Consider the following 18,904-nt stretch of genomic DNA (forward strand, 5'->3'; position numbering starts at 1 on the left):
GTGAGAACTAATGTTGAGAGCTCAGCTGACAGTTAGGTTTCACTTTCACTTTCACAGAGAGCCTGCAGGAGTCATGGGCGGGTTGTGTGGGGAGGGGGTGGCGCTCCGCCATGAGGAAGTTCGGCTTAAAGACACGTTCCAGTGGTGTTTCTGGTCCCAAAAAGGCATTTCTGGTCCCCACCTGTCGTTTTGCTCCTCAGCATGGCTTCCTAAAAACGCTGCAGAATTTCTCAAACATGCATGAATGAGTCAAAGCAAGGCTTTGGACATTATTTTTTACGAGAGTATAACATTATAACATGATATAAAACTCAAAAAAGTTGATTTTACATGATATTGCCCCTTTAAACCATTTATATGATTTTTCCATATCAGTTTTTCATCAATAATGACACCTAGAAACTTCACTTCACTGACTCTACAAATCTCAACATCATCAGCTTTAAATGAAACATCTACAGTTCTCTTCTGTTACTGAAAATCATATAATTTGTCTTGTCCAAGTTTAATGATAAATTATTTAGTTGAAATCAACTTTGTATTTTCAAAAATTCTGTCTGTACCATCTCCAACATTTGTTCAACATCTTTACTGGAACAAAAGAATGTTGTATCATCAGCAAACAGGACACACCCAAAAAGTCCCGACACGTTGACCAAATCGTTCACATACAAAATAAGTAACTTAGGTCCAAGAATGGAACCCTGCGGCACTCCACATCAGATGTTCCAAAACTCAGATCTTACATTATTTATTTGTACAAATTGTTTTCTATCTTCCATATAACTAGATACCCACTGTAATGCAGGTCCTCTAATACCATATTTATTTATATAAATATTTTGAAAGTATAAAAGTTCCAAGTTATAAAAGTTCTGACTGAGCCAAACATTTTGATATGTAAATGGTTAAAATAGTACAAAGTATGCAGAAGTAGTTTGATTGTAATATACTGAAAACACAGTAGTGCTGAGTCATTTACACAGATATTCTGACAACACCAGCAGCCTCAGTGACTTTTATTCATTTTTTTGACAATTTTTCAGAAATATGATGGTAGGATTTATACTGTATTTAAAACATGATGTAATTCTGGAAATTATTTTATGACTCTGTTTTTGGTGTTTCTGAACCCACAGCGGGCCCCGACCCGAGCTTTGGGCACCACTGCTGTAACAGATTCGTGTGTGTGTGTGTGTGTTTGAGGCCTCCGCTGTGTGTCTCCTCAGAGCTCACTGGTTCTTGGTGGTGGTCTGTTTTGCGGGTCTGGAGGAAGTCCAGACAGAGAAGTTTCAGGCCCGTGCAGGTAAGCAGCTGACCCGATCCAGCTTGGTGAGCTGAGGTGAACAGGGCTGTGCAGTTTAATGTGGACCAGATGATGTTGGGGGGGTTGGGTGGGGCTCCTTGTTCACTCAGGATGTTCGTGCTTTGGTGTGAAACGTTTAAACTGAAATATGTTCTCTGAGCTTCGTTGTTTGTTCTTTCTGTCACGTTTTGTCTTCACTGTCTGTGAAATAAAACGGTTTTTAAACACTTCCAGGTGGATCTGACTGTTTAAGTGTTGTCCTCACTGTCTGACTGCTGACTCAGCACTTTTCTTTTCCTGTTTGTTAAAGTTTAATTACTTCTGCGTACTTTGTGCCGCTTTAACCATTTGTAAATAAGAGTTCCCCTCATTCAGGGGATGGGTGTTAGTTTTTATAAATTTAATGCTTTTCTAAATATTTATCTTTTATTTACAACCATTTTCCCCAATAGAAACTCATTAAGATCTTTTCAGTTCCTTTGAAACATTGTTTTAAATCTGCTTCAGCTACTGGCTCTGTTTATGTCTCGTGCTTACTTTAGCTTTTAGCTAGCCATTAGTTACTATTAACGTTTAGCATGTTTTGCCTCTTTTTGTTGTTTCAGAGCCCTTTTGCTGCTTTTGACTAGTATTTTGAGACTTTTAGCTACTTGCTAGCCTTGTTATAGTTTTTGCTTTTATTAGCCTTTTTTGTTTTTAAATAAGCTTTTACTATTTTAGCTTTTATCTCTATTTTACTCTTAGCTAGTGCTGTTAGTTTATGTTTAAGCTCAGTATTTGGACTGTAAGCAGAAATAATTTCTCTAGATTGTTTTTTTCCTTCCACTTGCTTTTTATGCAACACTTTGTTTTATTTCCGTAATAAATGAGATAATTGAACAGCTCGTTAAAGAGAACTGTGCTTCTCGTTAAACCCCAGATGTTTGCCTTTGGTGCAGGTGGATCAGGGAGAACCACAAGCAAACTGGATCTCAGCCTGAAATGCACCCAGCCGCCGGTACACAAACACATTCTGAGTAATCGCTCTGTGTGAACGACCTTTGACCCCCCTCAGACTGACGGCTGTATTTGATGTTGTGTTAACAGGAGTGCACAGAGCAGGGCTGTGAGAAGGACACGGTGACCAAGAGGTGAGGAAACAATCGTCGCGTCATTATTTTTCTAGTTGCCAGGTGCTTTGTTTTACTGATTGTTGTTGTGTTTCAGGCCGTGTATTCTGGTCATGGACTCTCTGAAGCTGTCGTATCACAACAACGTCTGCAGGCTGATCAGAGAGTGAGTTTCTGCTCCTCAGCAGCCGCTCGGTGCAGTTTTCAGGGTTAAATGACGTTTGTGTGATGCCCTGCAGCTACCTGCAGGTGGAGTGGGAGGTACGGAGGAAGAGTCCTCGACACTTCACCTCCGACAACATGAGGAGCTGCAGCTGCAGAGTTCCTCAGCAGGACAACAGCAGCGACTGTGGAGTTTACCTGCTGCAGTACGTGGAGAGCTTCCTGCAGGTGATCCAACAATAAGACCTGATTCATGCTGAGTCATCATAACTGTTAGTGTTCACCCTGTCAGCTGAAAAAACTTCAACATTACACGTTTTCATAAACGTTTACATCTGAAGTCATCAGATTATTTTGACAGTAGATTAAAACTCACGGGGGGGTTGGGTTCTTCATGTTGTTATGACCTGAAAAACATCAGAACCTGTCGGTCTAAACGCAGCTTTCTGATTGGCTCCTCAGAACCCTGTGGTGGACTTTGACCTCCCGCTGCAATTGCAGAGCTGGTTCCCACGTCAGCAAGTTCGACAGAAGCGTGAGGAGATCCGGAATCTGATCCTGAAGCTGCACCGGACTCAGTCAAACAAAAAAAACTCCAAAACATCTCTGAGCTGACCATCTGGTTGTTGTTGCTGTTAATCAATTCTAACTTTATTTTATAAGGTTCTGTGAATGTAAATAAGTTTTTCTGTTTTTTTAATGTATAAATTAAAGTATTTTGCATTGGATGGATGTGGAAGCGGTTGTGTTGAAGTAGAACCAGAGGATCGATCAGTTGGAAGTTAATCAGTTCTGAGCTGTGCGTTGAGTAATCTCAGGTTTGGTACCGCTGGTCGTCCCCCCTGAGGACCAATCAGCTTACAGATGAATAAGTGGATCAGTCGGAGGGTTTAGGAGACAAAACAACAACCAGACCCCCAACCGATTATCCCCTCTCAGAACCACTGGGTTCAGATCAGACAGGAAACTGGTTCTGGTTCATTTAGGACTGACTGGTTTGTCTGGTCCTGTTGTGGCCCTAGTCTGGTTTGGTATTGGCTTTGGTTCTGGTCCTGTTCCAGCCTGCTGAGCCTAGGTTTTAGCCTGTTCTTTCCAGCATTGTTCGGATGGTTTTAATCTGAGTTCTGTGGGGTTCCGATCAGACAGATTTAGGCTTCATGAAGCTCCGTCCTCCTAAATAATCCCAGAGATTCTTGAGTGGCGAGTTCTGCTGTGAGAGGACTAGTTTGTTTTAGACTTGTGTCTGAAATGAGTTGGTCTTTTCTGGTCTGAAAGAACCGGTGATCTGGTTATCATGGGCTTTCCTCACAACAGTTTTACGATGATTTGTTTTATTCTGAAGTCACTTTGATCTTTGTGGTGTTGTTTTCCCTTCGTCTCGTCGTCTTCTCGTTAATCTCGTTATCCAATAAAAGACTGCCGGATCTGGTGGTGGGGGGTCAGTCTGGACCGGTCGGATTACAGAAAACTGATCAGTTCTGTAATGATTTGTCTACTAAGACTTCAAACATTTTCTTTAGTATATTCCTGAACATATTGACAAAAAAAGGTATTCATTTGTGATTTAAAACTTCAGAGTTAAACATGAAGAAACTTAAAGTACATCTGTAACTAAACAGAACAACAGCATCTAAAAGAAGCAAAATAGTTTAAGTAGAACAAAAGCTAGAAGTAGCACAGCCGTAGCTGAAAGCCTAAAGTTGAAGAATTGTAGTTAAAAGAATCCATCCATGGTTTATACCCACTCCTTCCTGTTAGGGTCACACTGTGAGGGGCGGGGTACACCCTGGACAGGTCGCAAGTCCATCACAGGGACACACATGGAGACAAATGACATTTCTCTCTCACTCACACCTGGGGACAATTTAGAGTTATCAATTACCCTAACAGTCATGTTTTTGGTCTGTGGGAGGAAGCTGGAGTGCCTGGAGAAAACCCACACATGCACAGAGAGAACATGCAAACTGTACCCAGAAAAGTCTCCGGGATTATCTTCTTGTTGAGAAGCAACAGCTCTACCAACTGAGTCAATGTGATGCCTTTAAAAAAATCAAATTTAAGTTTAACTTAAAGATGTTTATTTAAAGGCAGTAGGCACAGTGTGTAGGATTTTGTGAATTCTTTTAGCCGAAATTGAGATAATCACTAATGACAATAACAAAAAACATGTCTAATCATTGCAGACGAAGACCTTGTTTTATTATTTTTACCTTATAAAAAGCTGTTTATATCTCCATGGCCGCGGTTCGCCACTACAGGCAGCTGCCATTTTGCACCGCCATCTTGCCTACGAAGGCTCATGAAGGACAAACTGCGGTGGCGGCGTCAAAAACGGTTTTAGTTGTAATACTATAAATGTAATATTTGTTGTCTGTCATTGTAGCTGGGATAATTTTACTTATTAAAGCTCATAATCTTACCACTTGAAACATCACTAGCCCTGAAGCTGCTGGTAGACATCGCGGTTGGAATTATCAAAGGTTTTTGACACCTGAGAGACACCGTAGCAACTCCTTTGTGTTTGGAAGCGGGGGGTGGGGGTGGGGGGAGGACCAGGGAGGATGATTCAACCACTCAACCACTAGATGTCGCTGAAAACAACAAATCCTACACACTATGCCTTTAATTTAGAGAGAGAAACTCATCAAAAAGCTAAAATAAAATCACTAAGTATCTGAAGGAACATTTTATGATAAAAGCTTTACTGTCCTTAGAAGGTGTGTTATTTACGTTCAGATTAATCTGAATTTATTATGTTTCTGATTTCCGGTGTAATGTAATAATTCTGGGTTTCCCTCATCAGATCAATAACTTGTTTTAATTATTTGATAATATTTAGTGTAGAAACAATAAAGCTGTCGTGTTGACTATTTAAAATCAATTAGGCTCTAATTTTCAGTGAAGTCAAATTTTTTATTGGTTTAAACACAGAAACATAATCCTGAGCCCCTCAGCCTGAGTTTTGCTGTTCGATGAAGTTGAGTTGTTGGCAGCTGATCTGGAGCCTCTGGCCCGTCCCTCGGCTCCACCGGGCCGCTGACACTCATCCACTCCCGCAGCTTAACAAATAGGATTAGAGGTCAGGGGCAGAAATCTGCGGCGCAGGAGTCCCATCTGCTCACCTGAGAGGAGAGGCTGCGGAGCCCCGTCCGCCTTCCTTTTGTTTCGCAATGAGAGCTGCAGGAGGGACGAGCAGGTGGAGGTGAGGAGCTTTAGTTCAAAATGTCCTGGAGGCGTGTGGACCTGTGGGCTGTGCTGCTGCTGCTGCCAGGGCTCCTCTGCACACAAACAGGTGTGTACCAAGCTGTTCTACCTTCACCAAGTGCAGGGACGACTCTGCTGCTTCAGGCTCCAACACCTGAGAGAAAACCTTTCAAAAAACATTTGGCTCTTTTTAGAGGAAAAGTGTCAGAGTTTCTCACATTTTAGTGTTTTATTGTGAAACCGTATGTTTCCCAGCTGACACTAACAAATGCATTTTTCTGCTAAAACACAGTGTGATGCTGAGAGCTGACGTTTCCCGAAGAAGCTGAAAGTAGCATAAGAAGAGAAAAACAGAGCCAGTAACTGAAGCAGATTTTAAAGAGGAAGGAATTGAAGAGATTTTAATTTATTTCAGAGTAGAATAAATTGCAAATGATAAGAAGGGCGGTTTTATGAGGATCACTTAATTTTTAGAAGTTGCTTTGATTTAATGACTCCTGAATAAAAAGCATCAGTCTGCCTCTGAGGCGAGACCAGTTAAAGTTTAAATGGTTAGAAATGGGATGTGTGACTATAAATGTCTCTCTTGTTCTGACAGATTCTGGTCGTGACATGATGGGGGGTTCTGAGGGGACCAGAGGACCCTCAGACTCGGACCAGCTCTGGTTCAGACAGCACTCAGTTCTGATTCGCAGGAAGAGGAACGTGCTGTTCCCCAGCGGCGTGACGCTCTGCTCCCAGGAGACGATGGACCAGGCTGTGGAGAACCACCTGAACTACTTCCACCTCAGAGGTACCGTCTGTCCGGCCCGCTAACGCTCCCCCCCGGGACGGTTCTCTGAAGCTAACGAGCTTAAACACAGAAACCTGCCAACCTGAAGGCAGCCCGTGTCGGAGGTCAGAGGTCACACGGAGCAGATGCTCCACTCTTAAAGAGGCGTTTAACCTAAAGCACTTTTTGTTTCTCTGTTCACACATCAGCTGTCTCCGGCTGAAGTTTGGGAACCAGAATATGTCTCATGTGGTTCTGTTGGAATCCTTTTAGATCCCAAACAGAATTAGCTTGAATAAGTCGTCTGTTTATGCTGCTAGAAAGCTTCTTACATCAGTTCATTCAGCTTAGCTGAACATAAATGTTTTCGAGGACTGTTCTTTTTTAAGGGCCATCCATCATACAGTCATGTTCACAGTTCTTTGTTAAAGTCTGTATTGTGTACACATACTACTATAGTGTTTATGTGGGCCGTCCTGTTTGCGGGCAGTCTTGTGTAAAGCAGTGGCGGGCCGTGCATTTTACACCTAGGCCTTTAAATTGAGAGGGAGGTTGTTGGATTGAATAAAAAAAAGAGTTATTGTGTGACCTCTGCCAAAAACCTTTTTCTAAAGGCCACAATGGCTATAATCTTATAATAAACTGTTAATGTTGAAATATTTGGGATGCTCTAGGTCAGTGTTTCCCAAAGTTGGGGTTGGGACCCAAAGTGGGGTCCTGAAACATCAAGGTGGGGTCCTGAAACATCAGGGTGGGGTCCTGAAACATCAAGGTGGGGTCCTGAAACATCAAGGTGGGGTCCTGAAAAGATTTTCAGAATTAATTACATTTTTGCCCAAGTTGTTACAAAGCAGTGAGGTTAGAGTATTTAAATGGATAAATTGTTACTATGCCCATGTTTTGTTGACCTGATACAAATGTTTATCATCCAAAAACAGTTGGGGGCACAGGTCTCTGCTACTGTTATTTTGTGGGTTAAAAGCTGAAAAGTTTGGGAACCACTGCACTTTGGTTCCCAAAGTTGGGGCTTGGGACCCAATTATGGGTCATGAAGCACCTTGGAAAACCTCCAGAAATCAATTTAAAAGGTAATAAAATAATTACTGATGTAATATTTTCCCTATAATTATTATAAAAACACAAAATAAGTAAAGATAAGTATTTATATTTGTGTATAAGCTGTTTAGATTGTCAAAAAGCTTGTGTTTTTAGGGTTATTAACGAAGYTTGTGTACACAGAGCAGTAATATTTTTGGTCACAAGTTTTTGCCATGGATATTTTGTGGGTCAGAAGATAAAAAGTTTGGGAACCACTGTTCTAGGCCAGTGTTTTTCAAAGTGAGGGTCGCGGCCCCCTGGGGGCAAGTTTTGTTACTTTACACCTCTGTTTACGAGACGTCTTGTATCTACTCCTGTTTCTGATGAATGTCTTGCTTCAGGATTCGTGCAGGGTCTTAAAAAGTCTTAAAGTGGGCCTATTATGGGGGTCTTAGCACAAGTTAGGATCCACCTATAGGTTATATAAAACATGTTCATCTGATTTAATCACAAAAAGAATCTCAAATAATGAAATTTCACCTTTTCAGTTCTTCCTCTTCAGTTCTCTCCAGAACGTGCTGTATGCAGAAGTTGCTATGGAAACCCCCCTTGCCCATCCCCCTATCCGTTTGTTTACTTTAGCTCCGCCCCCGGACATGGTAGAAGTTTCCAAAGTGAAATTATTTTCACAAACTACAGCTTTCTTTGGCAATATTGTTAGAACATTGTCATCAAAGATAAAAATAAAATTAATCCAGACATCTCGGTGCTCCACGGGTGCTGTAAAAACAGAACAACTATCGTCTTTTGAGGAAGTGGGCGGAGCTTCACCTCGGGTTGCTTCATGAGGACCAGGACTCTGGTTTAGGTTGCTAGGTGACTGTTATTGTGATGTCAGAATAACGTGCTTTGAGAAATACTATGTTTCCAGATACCTAAAAATACATGTAATTACAGCAAAAAAATGGCTGGGTGCGTTTTTTTGGAGTTTGGACTGCTTAGAGAAGCAGTCCAAACTCCAAAAATAAGTTTAAAAACATGAAAAAAGTGAGTTTTGTGTAATAGGCCCACTTCAAAATTGAAAATCTAAATTTTACACCTAAAAAAGTTTTAAAAACATGCAGATTTTCATCCAAGGTCTTCAATTTAATTTTGTCGAGTCTTAATCATTTTACTTTTGATCATTCCTGAGAGGCGTTGGCTGCTTGACAGAGTAAAGAGCCGTACTCAGAGGTTGATGTGATCTGTCTTTATGAACTGCTAAGTTTGCCACCAGTTTTGGTTTGTGGGGAAAATACAAATCCTGTGATATCTGCAGGCAAAAAAACGGCACAGTTTACTTCAATGTTTTCAAACTCTTTGCTGCTACAGCTTCCTGCATGTGGCGAATTATTCACCCGGCCAAAAAACAAAGAAGTTCAGTCATGTCCACTGTTTGTGGTTTAAACATGGGAAATGAGACTTGGCTTGATATCAGTGACTTTTACACTCCGTTGGAAGCAGTCCACAGCAGTCGATATGAAGGTCTCATAGATATAACCGTTTCATTAAAATATTTTAGTGTTCTTGTGTTAAAATTAAATATTCTTTAATAGCTAAACTGACAACAACAGAAGGTTTCTATGTTAAAATCTCTGGGACCATTTAAAGGGCCAATATTATGTGTTTCTCAGGCATATATTTAAATACTGTACCATAATAAAGTATCCATGTCACCTTCAGTTATTATTAAATGCTGTTTTTATGTTTAAATAGAAAATAAACTTATCTTCTCATCACTTTCTCTTCTAAATGTCATGAAAATGGCCTCTGTCTCCTTAAGAACCTCCTTCTGCTCCTGTTCCGTCCCGTTCAGTGGGTGGGGGGTGTGTGTGCGCTATGATATGATGCAGTTTACTTGGCATCTGAAAATACATTTCCTCAACGGTATTTTTCATCTGAAAAGAGCTTCACTGAATGAGAACTAATGTTGAGAGCTCAGCAGCCAGTTAAGTTTCACTTTCACTTTCACCTGAGAGCCTGCAGGAGTCATGGGCGGGGTGTGTGGGGAGGGGGTGCTCTGCCATGAGGAAGTTTGGCTTAAAGACACGTCCCAGGGGCGTTTCTGGTCCCAAAAGGTGTTTCTGGTTCCCACCTGTCGTTTTGCTCCTCAGCATGGCTTCCTAAAAACGCTGCAGGATTTCTCAAACATGCATGAATGAGTCAAAGCAAGGCTTTGGGCATGTTTTTTTTTATGAGAGTATAACATTATAACATGATATAAAACTCAAAAAAGTTGATTTTACATGATATTGCCCATTTGAATGTTTCGGTTAATGCATCAGTTTGGTCTTTAATGTCTTTCCTAATGGTTATAAAAGGTCTTTAAAAGGTCTTAAAATGAACTTAATGAAACCTATGGAAAACCCTACAATTTACATTTTCACTTGATGTTTCTTCTAACGTGATATTATGCACTCTGTTTGATGCAGTGTGTCAAGAGACTGTGTGGGAGGCATTTAAGATCTTCTGGGACCATCTACCGGAGCAGAATGAGTACCAGAACCTTGTGAGCGGCTGTATCAATGGATCCATCAGCATCAAAGATATTGGCAGCTTCTTCAGTCAATCAGAGGAGCATAGAAGCCTCATCAGGAGTGTAAGTTTGTCACTAGATTTTCTACTTATTTGACCATTTTCTAACTGTGTCATGACCTTTAAACTTTACCTGCTCATTGAGGCTGGCAGATTCTGAAATGGAGCTGATTTCTCTGAGTGCAACACGATCTGACCTTTGTGATAAATTTTCTCCCACTCCTGGGAAGATTGGGAATTAAATGTCCCGTGTAGAAAGGTGGACTCTAAATACACTAGTTTGGATCTTACTTTTTGACTTTAGCACAATAAATCACAAATAAATCATCATTGCAATATCAGAGTGTGCAATATTCATATAGCAAAGGACTGCTTGGAATGCAATAGTTGTTGACTGTTTTTGAAGAGTTTTAAGTTGTATTTTTAATGCTAATGCAATATTTAGTGGGTAGGAAAGAGCATCACAGCAGCAAAAGCTCACACCAGACAAATGATATTGTCAAAAATGCTGAAGGTCACAGAGTTGGAAATACAGATTAGAAAGTTAGGGGGAAAAAAGACATGTATCACCCGATATCTGTCCGTCCGTCTGTTTCCATCCTCTTATCCGGGGTCGGGTCCTGGGGGCAGCAGCCTAAGCAGAGAAACCGTAATATTATGCATATAACTACTGTTCCCTGAAGGAAAGGAACGAGAGGTACAACATCATGTATGGGAAACCACGCCCCTGCGTGTCCTGGCTGAAGCCACCTCTAATCACGCCTTTAGGCAGGTGACGTGATGACGACAGATGTCAGGCTCCGCCTGCACATATATATACTGTCGCCATCACAGTCACTCCTTAGTTCGGTAACCGCTCTTCACTGAGCCCAGCTGTGTAGCGGGGCCACCATGTGTTGTACCTCGTTCCTTTCCTTCAGGGAACAGTAGTTATATGCATAACATTACGTTCCCTTTCAGTCAATACACTCGGTACAACACATCATGTATGGGACATATATAAACGCCCCGCAGAGCAGCACCAAACTTGGGTCATAATAACATGCTAGTGCAGCACATCAGACCCAGCGGAGAGCACAGAGTGAGCCACCGAAGGGGCTGTCACATCTAAGCGATAAAATTGAACAAATGTGTGCAGTGAAGACCAGCTGGCCGCAGCACAGTTGTCACTCACAGGTACCCCTTTAAATAGGGCCCAGGACACTGCTACACCCCTGGTAGAGTGAGCTCTCACACCAGATGGGACTGGGAGACCCCTGCTGCTGTAAGCTAAAGAGATAGCCTCCACAATCCAGTGGAGAGTCTCTGTCTGGACAGAGCCCTGCCCCTGAGTGGGTTAACAACACACACAAATAGCTGATCACATGACCTCACCTCCTGTGTGCGGTCAATGTAAAYACGCAGTGCACGTAGAGGACACAGAGAATGTAACCTCCTCTGCTCCTCAGATGCAAAAGGAGGAGGATAAAAACTAGAAAGCTCAATRGACATGGAGCTGTAGTTAGAAGATATCACCTTAGGGAGATATGCTGAGTTTGGATGCAGAACCACCTTGCAGCCATCAGGTGAAAACTGAATACAGGAGGGATTYACAGACAGAGCATGGAGATCCCCGACCCGTTTAACAGTTGTTGGTGCAAGAAGCAACACAACCTTAAATGAAAGGGACTTCAAATCCACAGACTCCAAGGGCTCAAAAGGGGGGTCACAGAGAGCCTCGAGCATCACAATAAGATCCCAGGTAGGGATACTGGGTTTAATAACAGGCCGCAGCCCTTCAGAAAACGCACTGCTAGAGGATGAGCACCTGGCGTAACTCCATCAAAACCCACATGGCAAGCAGAGATAGCTGCCAAGTAGACTTTGATTGTGGAAAAATCAGACCTTTATCCAGCAGCTCCTGAAGGAATGTTAAAACATCCACCATAGAGCACTGAAACGGGACAATGTGCCTAACCTCACACCACTGCTCGAAAGTGTGCCACTTGTAGGTATATAAACCTACAGTGCAGGGTGCTCTCGCGTTCTGGATAGTTGCCACCACTGCCGGGGGAAGGCCTCTGGCTAGCAAGCAGGACCTTTCAGCAGGTAGGTGTGCAGCCTCCACAACTTTGGGTGTGGGTGAAATATCTCCCCCCTTGCCTGAGAGAGGAGATCTAGGCGAAGAAGAAATTACCAGGGCTGAGCAGCCAGCAGACTGATTATCTTGGCGTACCAAGATTTCGCTGGCCAATGGGGCACAACCAGAATCAGAGACAGACCCTGTCTGCACACCCTCTCCAGTACAGGCAGTATCATCTCCACTGGGGAAAATGCATACAGCAGTACGTTGGGCCATGGGTGGGCTAGAGCGTCCACCCCCAGWGGGGCGTTCTGATCCGTTATGGAAAAGAACAGAGGACAGTGGGTGTTGGCCCCTGTGGCAAAGAGATACACTGCTGCCCTGCCAAACAGGTTCCAATCTGGTCCACCACTGAGGGATGTAGCCTCCACTCCCTCACTAGAGGTCCGCCCCTGGAGAGTAGATCTGGGCCCAGATTCAGTCTCCCAGGAACGTGAGTGGCCCTGATAGACAGGAAATGCACGCTGCACCACTGCAAGAGAGTGTGAGACAGTTCCAACAGGGGAAGAGACCGTGTTCCCCCCTGTCTGTTTATGTATGACACTACGGTCGTGTTGTCTGTTCTGATCAGAACATGTTGGTTCTTCAGAACCATATAAAAATGTTTCAGTGTTAACAGAACCGCTAACAATTCCAGGCAGTTTATGTGGAGTCTGGACTGCTTCAGAGTCCAAACCCCCCTCACTGCCACACCATCGCACAGAGTACCCCCACCCCACCAGGGAGGCATCTGTGGTTACCACCTTGCGAAATGACACTCTCCCTATCGGTGAGCCTCGGCACAGCAGGCCGGGTTCCCTCCAAGGGCAGAGAGACCTCATGCACGAGGCAATTATCGTTAGCTTTCTGTGGTGGTGACATAATGCACACAGCCTGTGAGAGCGGGACCAGCACTGAAACCAGCGCATTTTTAGCAGGCCGAGTGGTACTACTGCGATCATAGAAGCCATCATGCCCAACAGTTGCAGAACGGTCTGAAAACGCAGTTTGCGTCCCAGTTGAAACTGAGCGAGGCAGCGGTGAAACGCAGCTACTCTGTTTTCTGAAAGGCGCTCTGCCCGACAGGGAGCATATTTCTAACCTGAGGAAAGAAAACTGCTGACTCGGAGTCAATAAGCTTTTCTGAAAATTTACAGAAAAACCCAGAGCCTGAATGTGCGACAGAACCTGAGACAGATACTCTGTAGCCTGCTCCTTGGAGCTGGCTATTAGTGCCCAGTTGTCCAGTTACGCTAACAGGCGGACTCCCTTCTCCCTGAGAGGAGCTAACGCTGCTTCCACATGCTTTGAAAAGGTGCGGGGTGCTAGTGACAGACCAAATGGCAATACCAGGTATTCGTAGGCTACGCCCTCGAACGCAAACCTCAGAAATTTTCTGTGTCCGGGTGAATCGCTACATGAAAGAAAGTGTCTGTTAAATTGATGGTTGCAAACCAATCGCCCGGGCTGACAGATTGTAGAAGTTGCCTGAGTGTTAGCATTTTGAACTTGTATGTTCGTAGAAATGTGTTTAACACTCTCAGGTCCAGAATCAGACGAAGGCCCCCGTCGTTTTCGGATGAAAAAATAACGGCTGTACCAACCTTTTTTCACGTCCGAGGCAGGGACCACACATATGGCACCTTTTGCCAGTAACATGTTTATTTCCTCTCTCAAAACCATGGCTGCTTTGATCCCAACAACAGTGTTTACCACGGTGTTGAAAGGAGGCGGCCTTATGCGAAACTGTAGCCGGTAACCCAGGGCAACAGTTCTTTCCACCCAAGGGGATGGTGCGCATGCGCGCCAGAGAGAGAGTGGCATCACTAGGCGACCAACTTGTGTTGGCGATGTGCTGCTGCACTCTGTCGTATGAGAGAGGCGCAGCATTACCTGACTGGCACCCATAGCTTTTTGATTTATTTGTGTGTAAAGTTTATACTTTGACACTTTTGAAACATTTACACAAACGTTAGAAACAGTTGTGTTTTGAACATTTAGTGCACCCAAACTGGGGGCTTTTAGTGCAAACACTATGTGAGTGGGGTGGGACTGGTGCTTGGGAGACTGTGTGAGGGAAACGCAGCGCTTCTTGGGGCTGGTTCCCTGAACAAAACAAACAACATGCCTTTTGGGCAGCAGCCGATAGCAGGCGATCATGCCTCCCTGGCCCTGAAGTGACAGTCCCACAGCTAGGAGGACTGTCTTCTTCCTCCGAGGCGTTGAGCCCTTCAGAAGACCCAGAGAGGGGCCCTTGCTCCAAACCGAATGGCGGGGAGGTTGGTCGCGGTTCTGAGGCTGTACTGACTGGGTGCTCAGGCTCCCAGTCAGCACTGCTCTCTTAAGAGGAGGCGGCTGAGCAGCCGGCTTCTGTGTGCTAGTCTTCAGTCTCGCGTCACGCCTGGGGACATTACAGCGCAGGGCTTCAGCCTGCTTTCCCCTCATCTCAAACTTCGTCTGAATGACGTCGAGAGACCGACCAAATAACCCAGCAGCCATAACTGGTTCATCCAGGTATGCAGCTCGGTCTCTGTCGGGGACATCAGAGAGCGTCAACCACAGATGCCTCTGCGCCACCATGGTTGAAGCCATCCCTCTGCCCAGGGAGAGCGTTGCACAGCGGGACGCACGGAGAATGTAATCCGCAGTGAGTCTGACCTTGTTAAAGAAAGGTAACAGAGGACTCTCGGGTGATACCAGAGCTCCGAGCTCCGCCAGAGACATTGCTTGGTATGTCTGGAGCATGCTAATGGAGCTCAGACCGCGAGCAGTGGTGGCCTGAGCCTTGTAAAAATTGTCAAGCTGCGCAGCAGAAAATCTACACAGAAATACTGCCCATAACCGGGTACTGTGGCGCAGGTGGACAGAGGTTTGCTCCAGCAGGATGTCAGCTCCGAGACGAAGTCTGGGAACATGGGAAGACGGTTTTTCACCGCGGTCGGTTCAGTGGGGAGAAAAATCCTGCGAACTGTGATGGTTTTTGTTCTGAACCGTACGACGACACAAGGAGAGAAAAGACGTGTCCTCCTGGTCCGCCTCCGCAGACCAGGAGGACACGTCTTTTCTCTCCTTGTTTCGTCAGCATCTAGACCGGGCCGGGTTCCTCGTCATCTTTCGACAGATGAACGTCCAAGCCAATATAAATGGCTAACCCCTCCTGTACTCTACTCAGTCTGCCCAGCTGGAAGCGGGGACTTTGACTGACAAATATTCCTCGTCAGACTCGGACGGAACCGGGTTACTGGACTCGGAGAGGAGTGGGTCTTTTTTGTGAGACCACGGTTTCGTCCAGCACTTTTTCTAAGAACTTAACCCGTCCCTCCAGGGTTGAGCGACGAAGCTGGCGGCGAAATGCACATGCTTCGGGCTCTGCCAATGTCTCTGAGTGTGAACGACTCCCAGACAGACCGGGCAAGACTCGTGCTGGTCCCTCTCATGGAGCAAGAAGCCGCGCCCACAGGGGCGAACGATGACCTCTGCTCCTTGAGGTAATTTTGTGCTCATCCCGAACCACAAAATATTCTATTTTGTTGAAATGAAAGGCTACTCAAAGCTAGCACTCCGCGGGCAGACACACTTACCTGTAGGCAGCGGCGGCCGACACCAACAAAAGCAGTTAAGCTAGCTTTAAGAGCCTTCCAACAAACAAAGCTAACTAGCAGCAGCTAACTAGCTAGGTTGGAAGAGGTGGAGGTTCTAACGAGGTGAAGAGCAATAGAACTAAGGAGTGACTGTGATGGCGACAGTATACATATGTGTAGGCGGAGCCTGACATCTGTCGTCATCACGTCACCTGCCTAAAGGCGTGATTAGAGGTGGCTTCAGCCAGGACACGCAGGGGCGTGGTTTCCCATACATGATGTGTTGAACCGAGTGTATTGACTGAAAGGGAATCAGACTTCCCTCTCCCCTTCTAGAAGAATCCCGAAGTGTTCCCTGGCCAGCTGAGAAACATAGTACCTCCAGCGTGTCCTGGGTCTTCCTCTTGTTCTCCTCCCAGATATCATCATTGCAACATTTATATTTGTTGCCATCACAAGATGTTCTAATATTGTGCAGTCCTATTCCCAGATTGATGAGCAGCAGTTGTTGTTTGATTACAAAATCATGTTTTGCTCTTTTGTGATATTTTCTTCTTCGCTGACGATGATCTTGTGTTTTTCAGAGAGTTGCCTTGGCTGCTGAGAGGAACAGGTCAGTAAATATCTGTCATCAGTCACGTGTTGATCCTGGTCCACATAAAACTATCCAGAAAGTTACAGTATTTAAAAAAAAATGTATAATTTCAAATTGCACAGTATCTCTAAATATGTTTTTTAAGACTTTAAATTTTCCAATTCAGAAATAAAACCAACACGTGTTTGATAAGATGTGAAAGTTATTATTTTAACTAGACTATACAGGTTGTTTTTTACTTTCAAATCAACACAATTTGTGACTCGGAGCTTGCTAGCTAGCTTTAACAACTGTTAGCATCTACTAGCGCTAACACTTTTTCAAAGGAAATTAACAAAACAAACTAGGATAAAAGTTTTGTTACAATATGTTTTTACCATTGTATTTTTATGTATTACATGCTAAAGCAGAGGTCCAGTCAGGTCTGCTAGGGTCAACTTGTGGCTGAAAATGGCCTGATAAAGACTGACTCATCTTATACCCAACTCCTGGGTCAATTTGACACAATATTTAATCAAATCATCCCAGCCTATGACCCATCTGCTTTAACCCTGCAAAATAACCCAGAAGTTCTCAGTGTGTTTAACTTTTATCTAATTTGTGAATTTGTGTTTTATCATCTCAATGTTATTGTTATTATTTGCAGTTATTGAAAGATATAATAAAGCTTTTATCCATCGAATATTACCCAGTCTTTCTAAACTTAGCACAAAAATAAGTAAATTTGAGTTTGATAGAATACTCCTTTGTTGTAAGAGTGCTTATTGGCAATAAATCTTAAATGGCTGGGAAGCCTGTTAATTTCCCTTTATAAATGGTGCTACATTTGTAAGGAACATGCATTTGTGGTATGAGCAGTTCAGCTGAGTATGTGGGTTGAACACATGAAACATTTGACAATTCTTCTGTTCTGTTGCCAAACAGCTAATTTTGTTGTTGCTATTGACTCTTGTTTTGAACTTCTGGTGCCCTCAGATGTTGCCAGTCAGGTTCTCTGTGTAAAATTTATCGCCCAAGAAGAATTGTTAGAAGAAAGAAATAATCTACCAAACAAAAATTTCCTTAAGTTTTGTGCTAAGTATAATTTTAGCATTGACTCAGCAGATTTTTTTTCTTAGAATTTAAAACCCTGACTCTGAATTAAATGACTTCATGGCATTTGTAGGTCCATGTAGCACCGGCCCTGATGGATTAAAGTAAAGGCCCTGTCACACTATTAACACAGGACTATCCAAGTGGCGGCCCATGGGCCACATCCAAACCACGGGTGACTTCCATCGGGCCAGATGGAATTTAAATTTTTTTCTTTAAAATTTTTTAAATGAATTTATTATAAAAATAGATTTCAAATCAGTTGTAAATTAAAAATTTATGTTTCAATGAAACAAAGTAAACAAATTTAAAAGATAACAGATAATACTACTTGTTTTGTTACATGCTGCAGTGTTTTTACCTACCATTAATGGGGACCCCCTTCCGATCCCGAGGCGTTAGCTTCAAGTACCCACGGCCCCTGGAGTGATTTAGTTGAATAGCCCTGCTATAACATTTTGATGGTAATCAATATTGTAAATGGTCTGCACTGGTATAGTCCTTTATCAAGTCAAAGGACTCCATCAGTCATTCACTCATTCATTCACACACTAATGGTGGTAAGCTACATTGTAGCTACAGCTGCCATGAGGCACACTAACAGGTGACTTATGCCAATTTATAAAAAGAATGTCTGACACTGAAGGTGTCTATGTTGAAGATGGAATAAAAACAATTTACTTTGGAGGTATACATACAATCATGCTAACGATAAGATTGAATATAGAACTTACATTAGTCATGCAGTCATGACAAAATTTTTATAAGTCTGCAAAAGTTGTCTAAAACAGTGTGACAGAGCCTTACAAGCTGTCTGTTGTTGTTTGTCTTTTGACCCCTGTGTTGTGTTTCACCTCCTGCTGCAGTGTGCCTGTCTCCTCAGACTCTCCTCCCTGCAGGTAGGGTTCAAACATGCAAAAAGAACCTACAGAACCAGGCTGGGGTCATTGTGAACAGGAAATTGTCTTAAGTTCTGTATGAGGAGAAATAAAACGTTTCATTAAAGAACCCATGCAGAGGACCCACTTAACTTAATTTTTACTATCTGGATTACTGAGAAGCATCAGGACATTTTTTGTGTTTAAATTAAATCAGATGTTTCAGAAGATAAAATTAATGTTAAATCAGTGGGGTCCCAGAGGTCAGAGAAGGGGAACCTGTGATCTGAAGGTCGCCGGTTCAACTCTCCAGACCAATCAGCCCCACTTTGGGCCCTTGAGCAAGCCCCTCAACCTCTCAGCTGCTCCACTGCACCTCAAAAGTGGCAGCCCACTGCACCACATTAGTGTTGCTTAAATATGCGATGGGTAAAATTCAGAGAATTAATTAAAGTGTGTATATACTGTATATATATATACAGTAGCCTACAT

At 43.5% G+C, this 18,904-nt stretch overlaps 2 protein-coding genes across 5 annotated transcripts in view; both read left to right on the top strand.

Annotated features, from left to right (window-relative positions):
• The window catches only part of senp7b (SUMO specific peptidase 7b), a gene marked incomplete at its 5' end in the record, with an annotated part of 29,719 nt that extends 26,414 nt beyond the window's left edge, over positions 1-3,305 (top strand). For 2 of the 3 annotated variants that reach the window (XM_014020715.1, XM_014020716.1), the window contains 6 exon segments: positions 1,230-1,306; positions 2,245-2,303; positions 2,393-2,436; positions 2,513-2,581; positions 2,655-2,805; positions 3,040-3,305. In XM_014020715.1, the coding sequence (XP_013876169.1) occupies positions 1,230-1,306; positions 2,245-2,303; positions 2,393-2,436; positions 2,513-2,581; positions 2,655-2,805; positions 3,040-3,192 (553 nt within the window). 3 annotated transcript variants of the gene reach the window in all.
• A 1,832-nt stretch (positions 3,306-5,137) lies between these two features.
• Positions 5,138-18,904, top strand: part of impg2b (interphotoreceptor matrix proteoglycan 2b) — a 73,423-nt gene continuing 59,656 nt past the window's right edge. The window contains exons 1-5 of one of the 2 annotated variants that reach the window (XM_014020719.1): positions 5,138-5,869; positions 6,380-6,574; positions 10,063-10,229; positions 16,432-16,460; positions 18,401-18,433. In XM_014020719.1, coding sequence (XP_013876173.1) covers positions 5,800-5,869; positions 6,380-6,574; positions 10,063-10,229; positions 16,432-16,460; positions 18,401-18,433 — 494 coding nt within the window. In that variant the 5' untranslated portion in view covers positions 5,138-5,799. The remainder of the gene's footprint in view (positions 5,870-6,379; positions 6,575-10,062; positions 10,230-16,431; positions 16,461-18,400; positions 18,434-18,904) is intronic. The other variant, XM_014020720.1, reaches the window with a different exon arrangement.

Source organism: Austrofundulus limnaeus, unplaced genomic scaffold (genome assembly GCF_001266775.1).
Source record: "Austrofundulus limnaeus strain Quisiro unplaced genomic scaffold, Austrofundulus_limnaeus-1.0 Scaffold264, whole genome shotgun sequence".
NCBI lineage: Eukaryota > Metazoa > Chordata > Actinopteri > Cyprinodontiformes > Rivulidae > Austrofundulus > Austrofundulus limnaeus.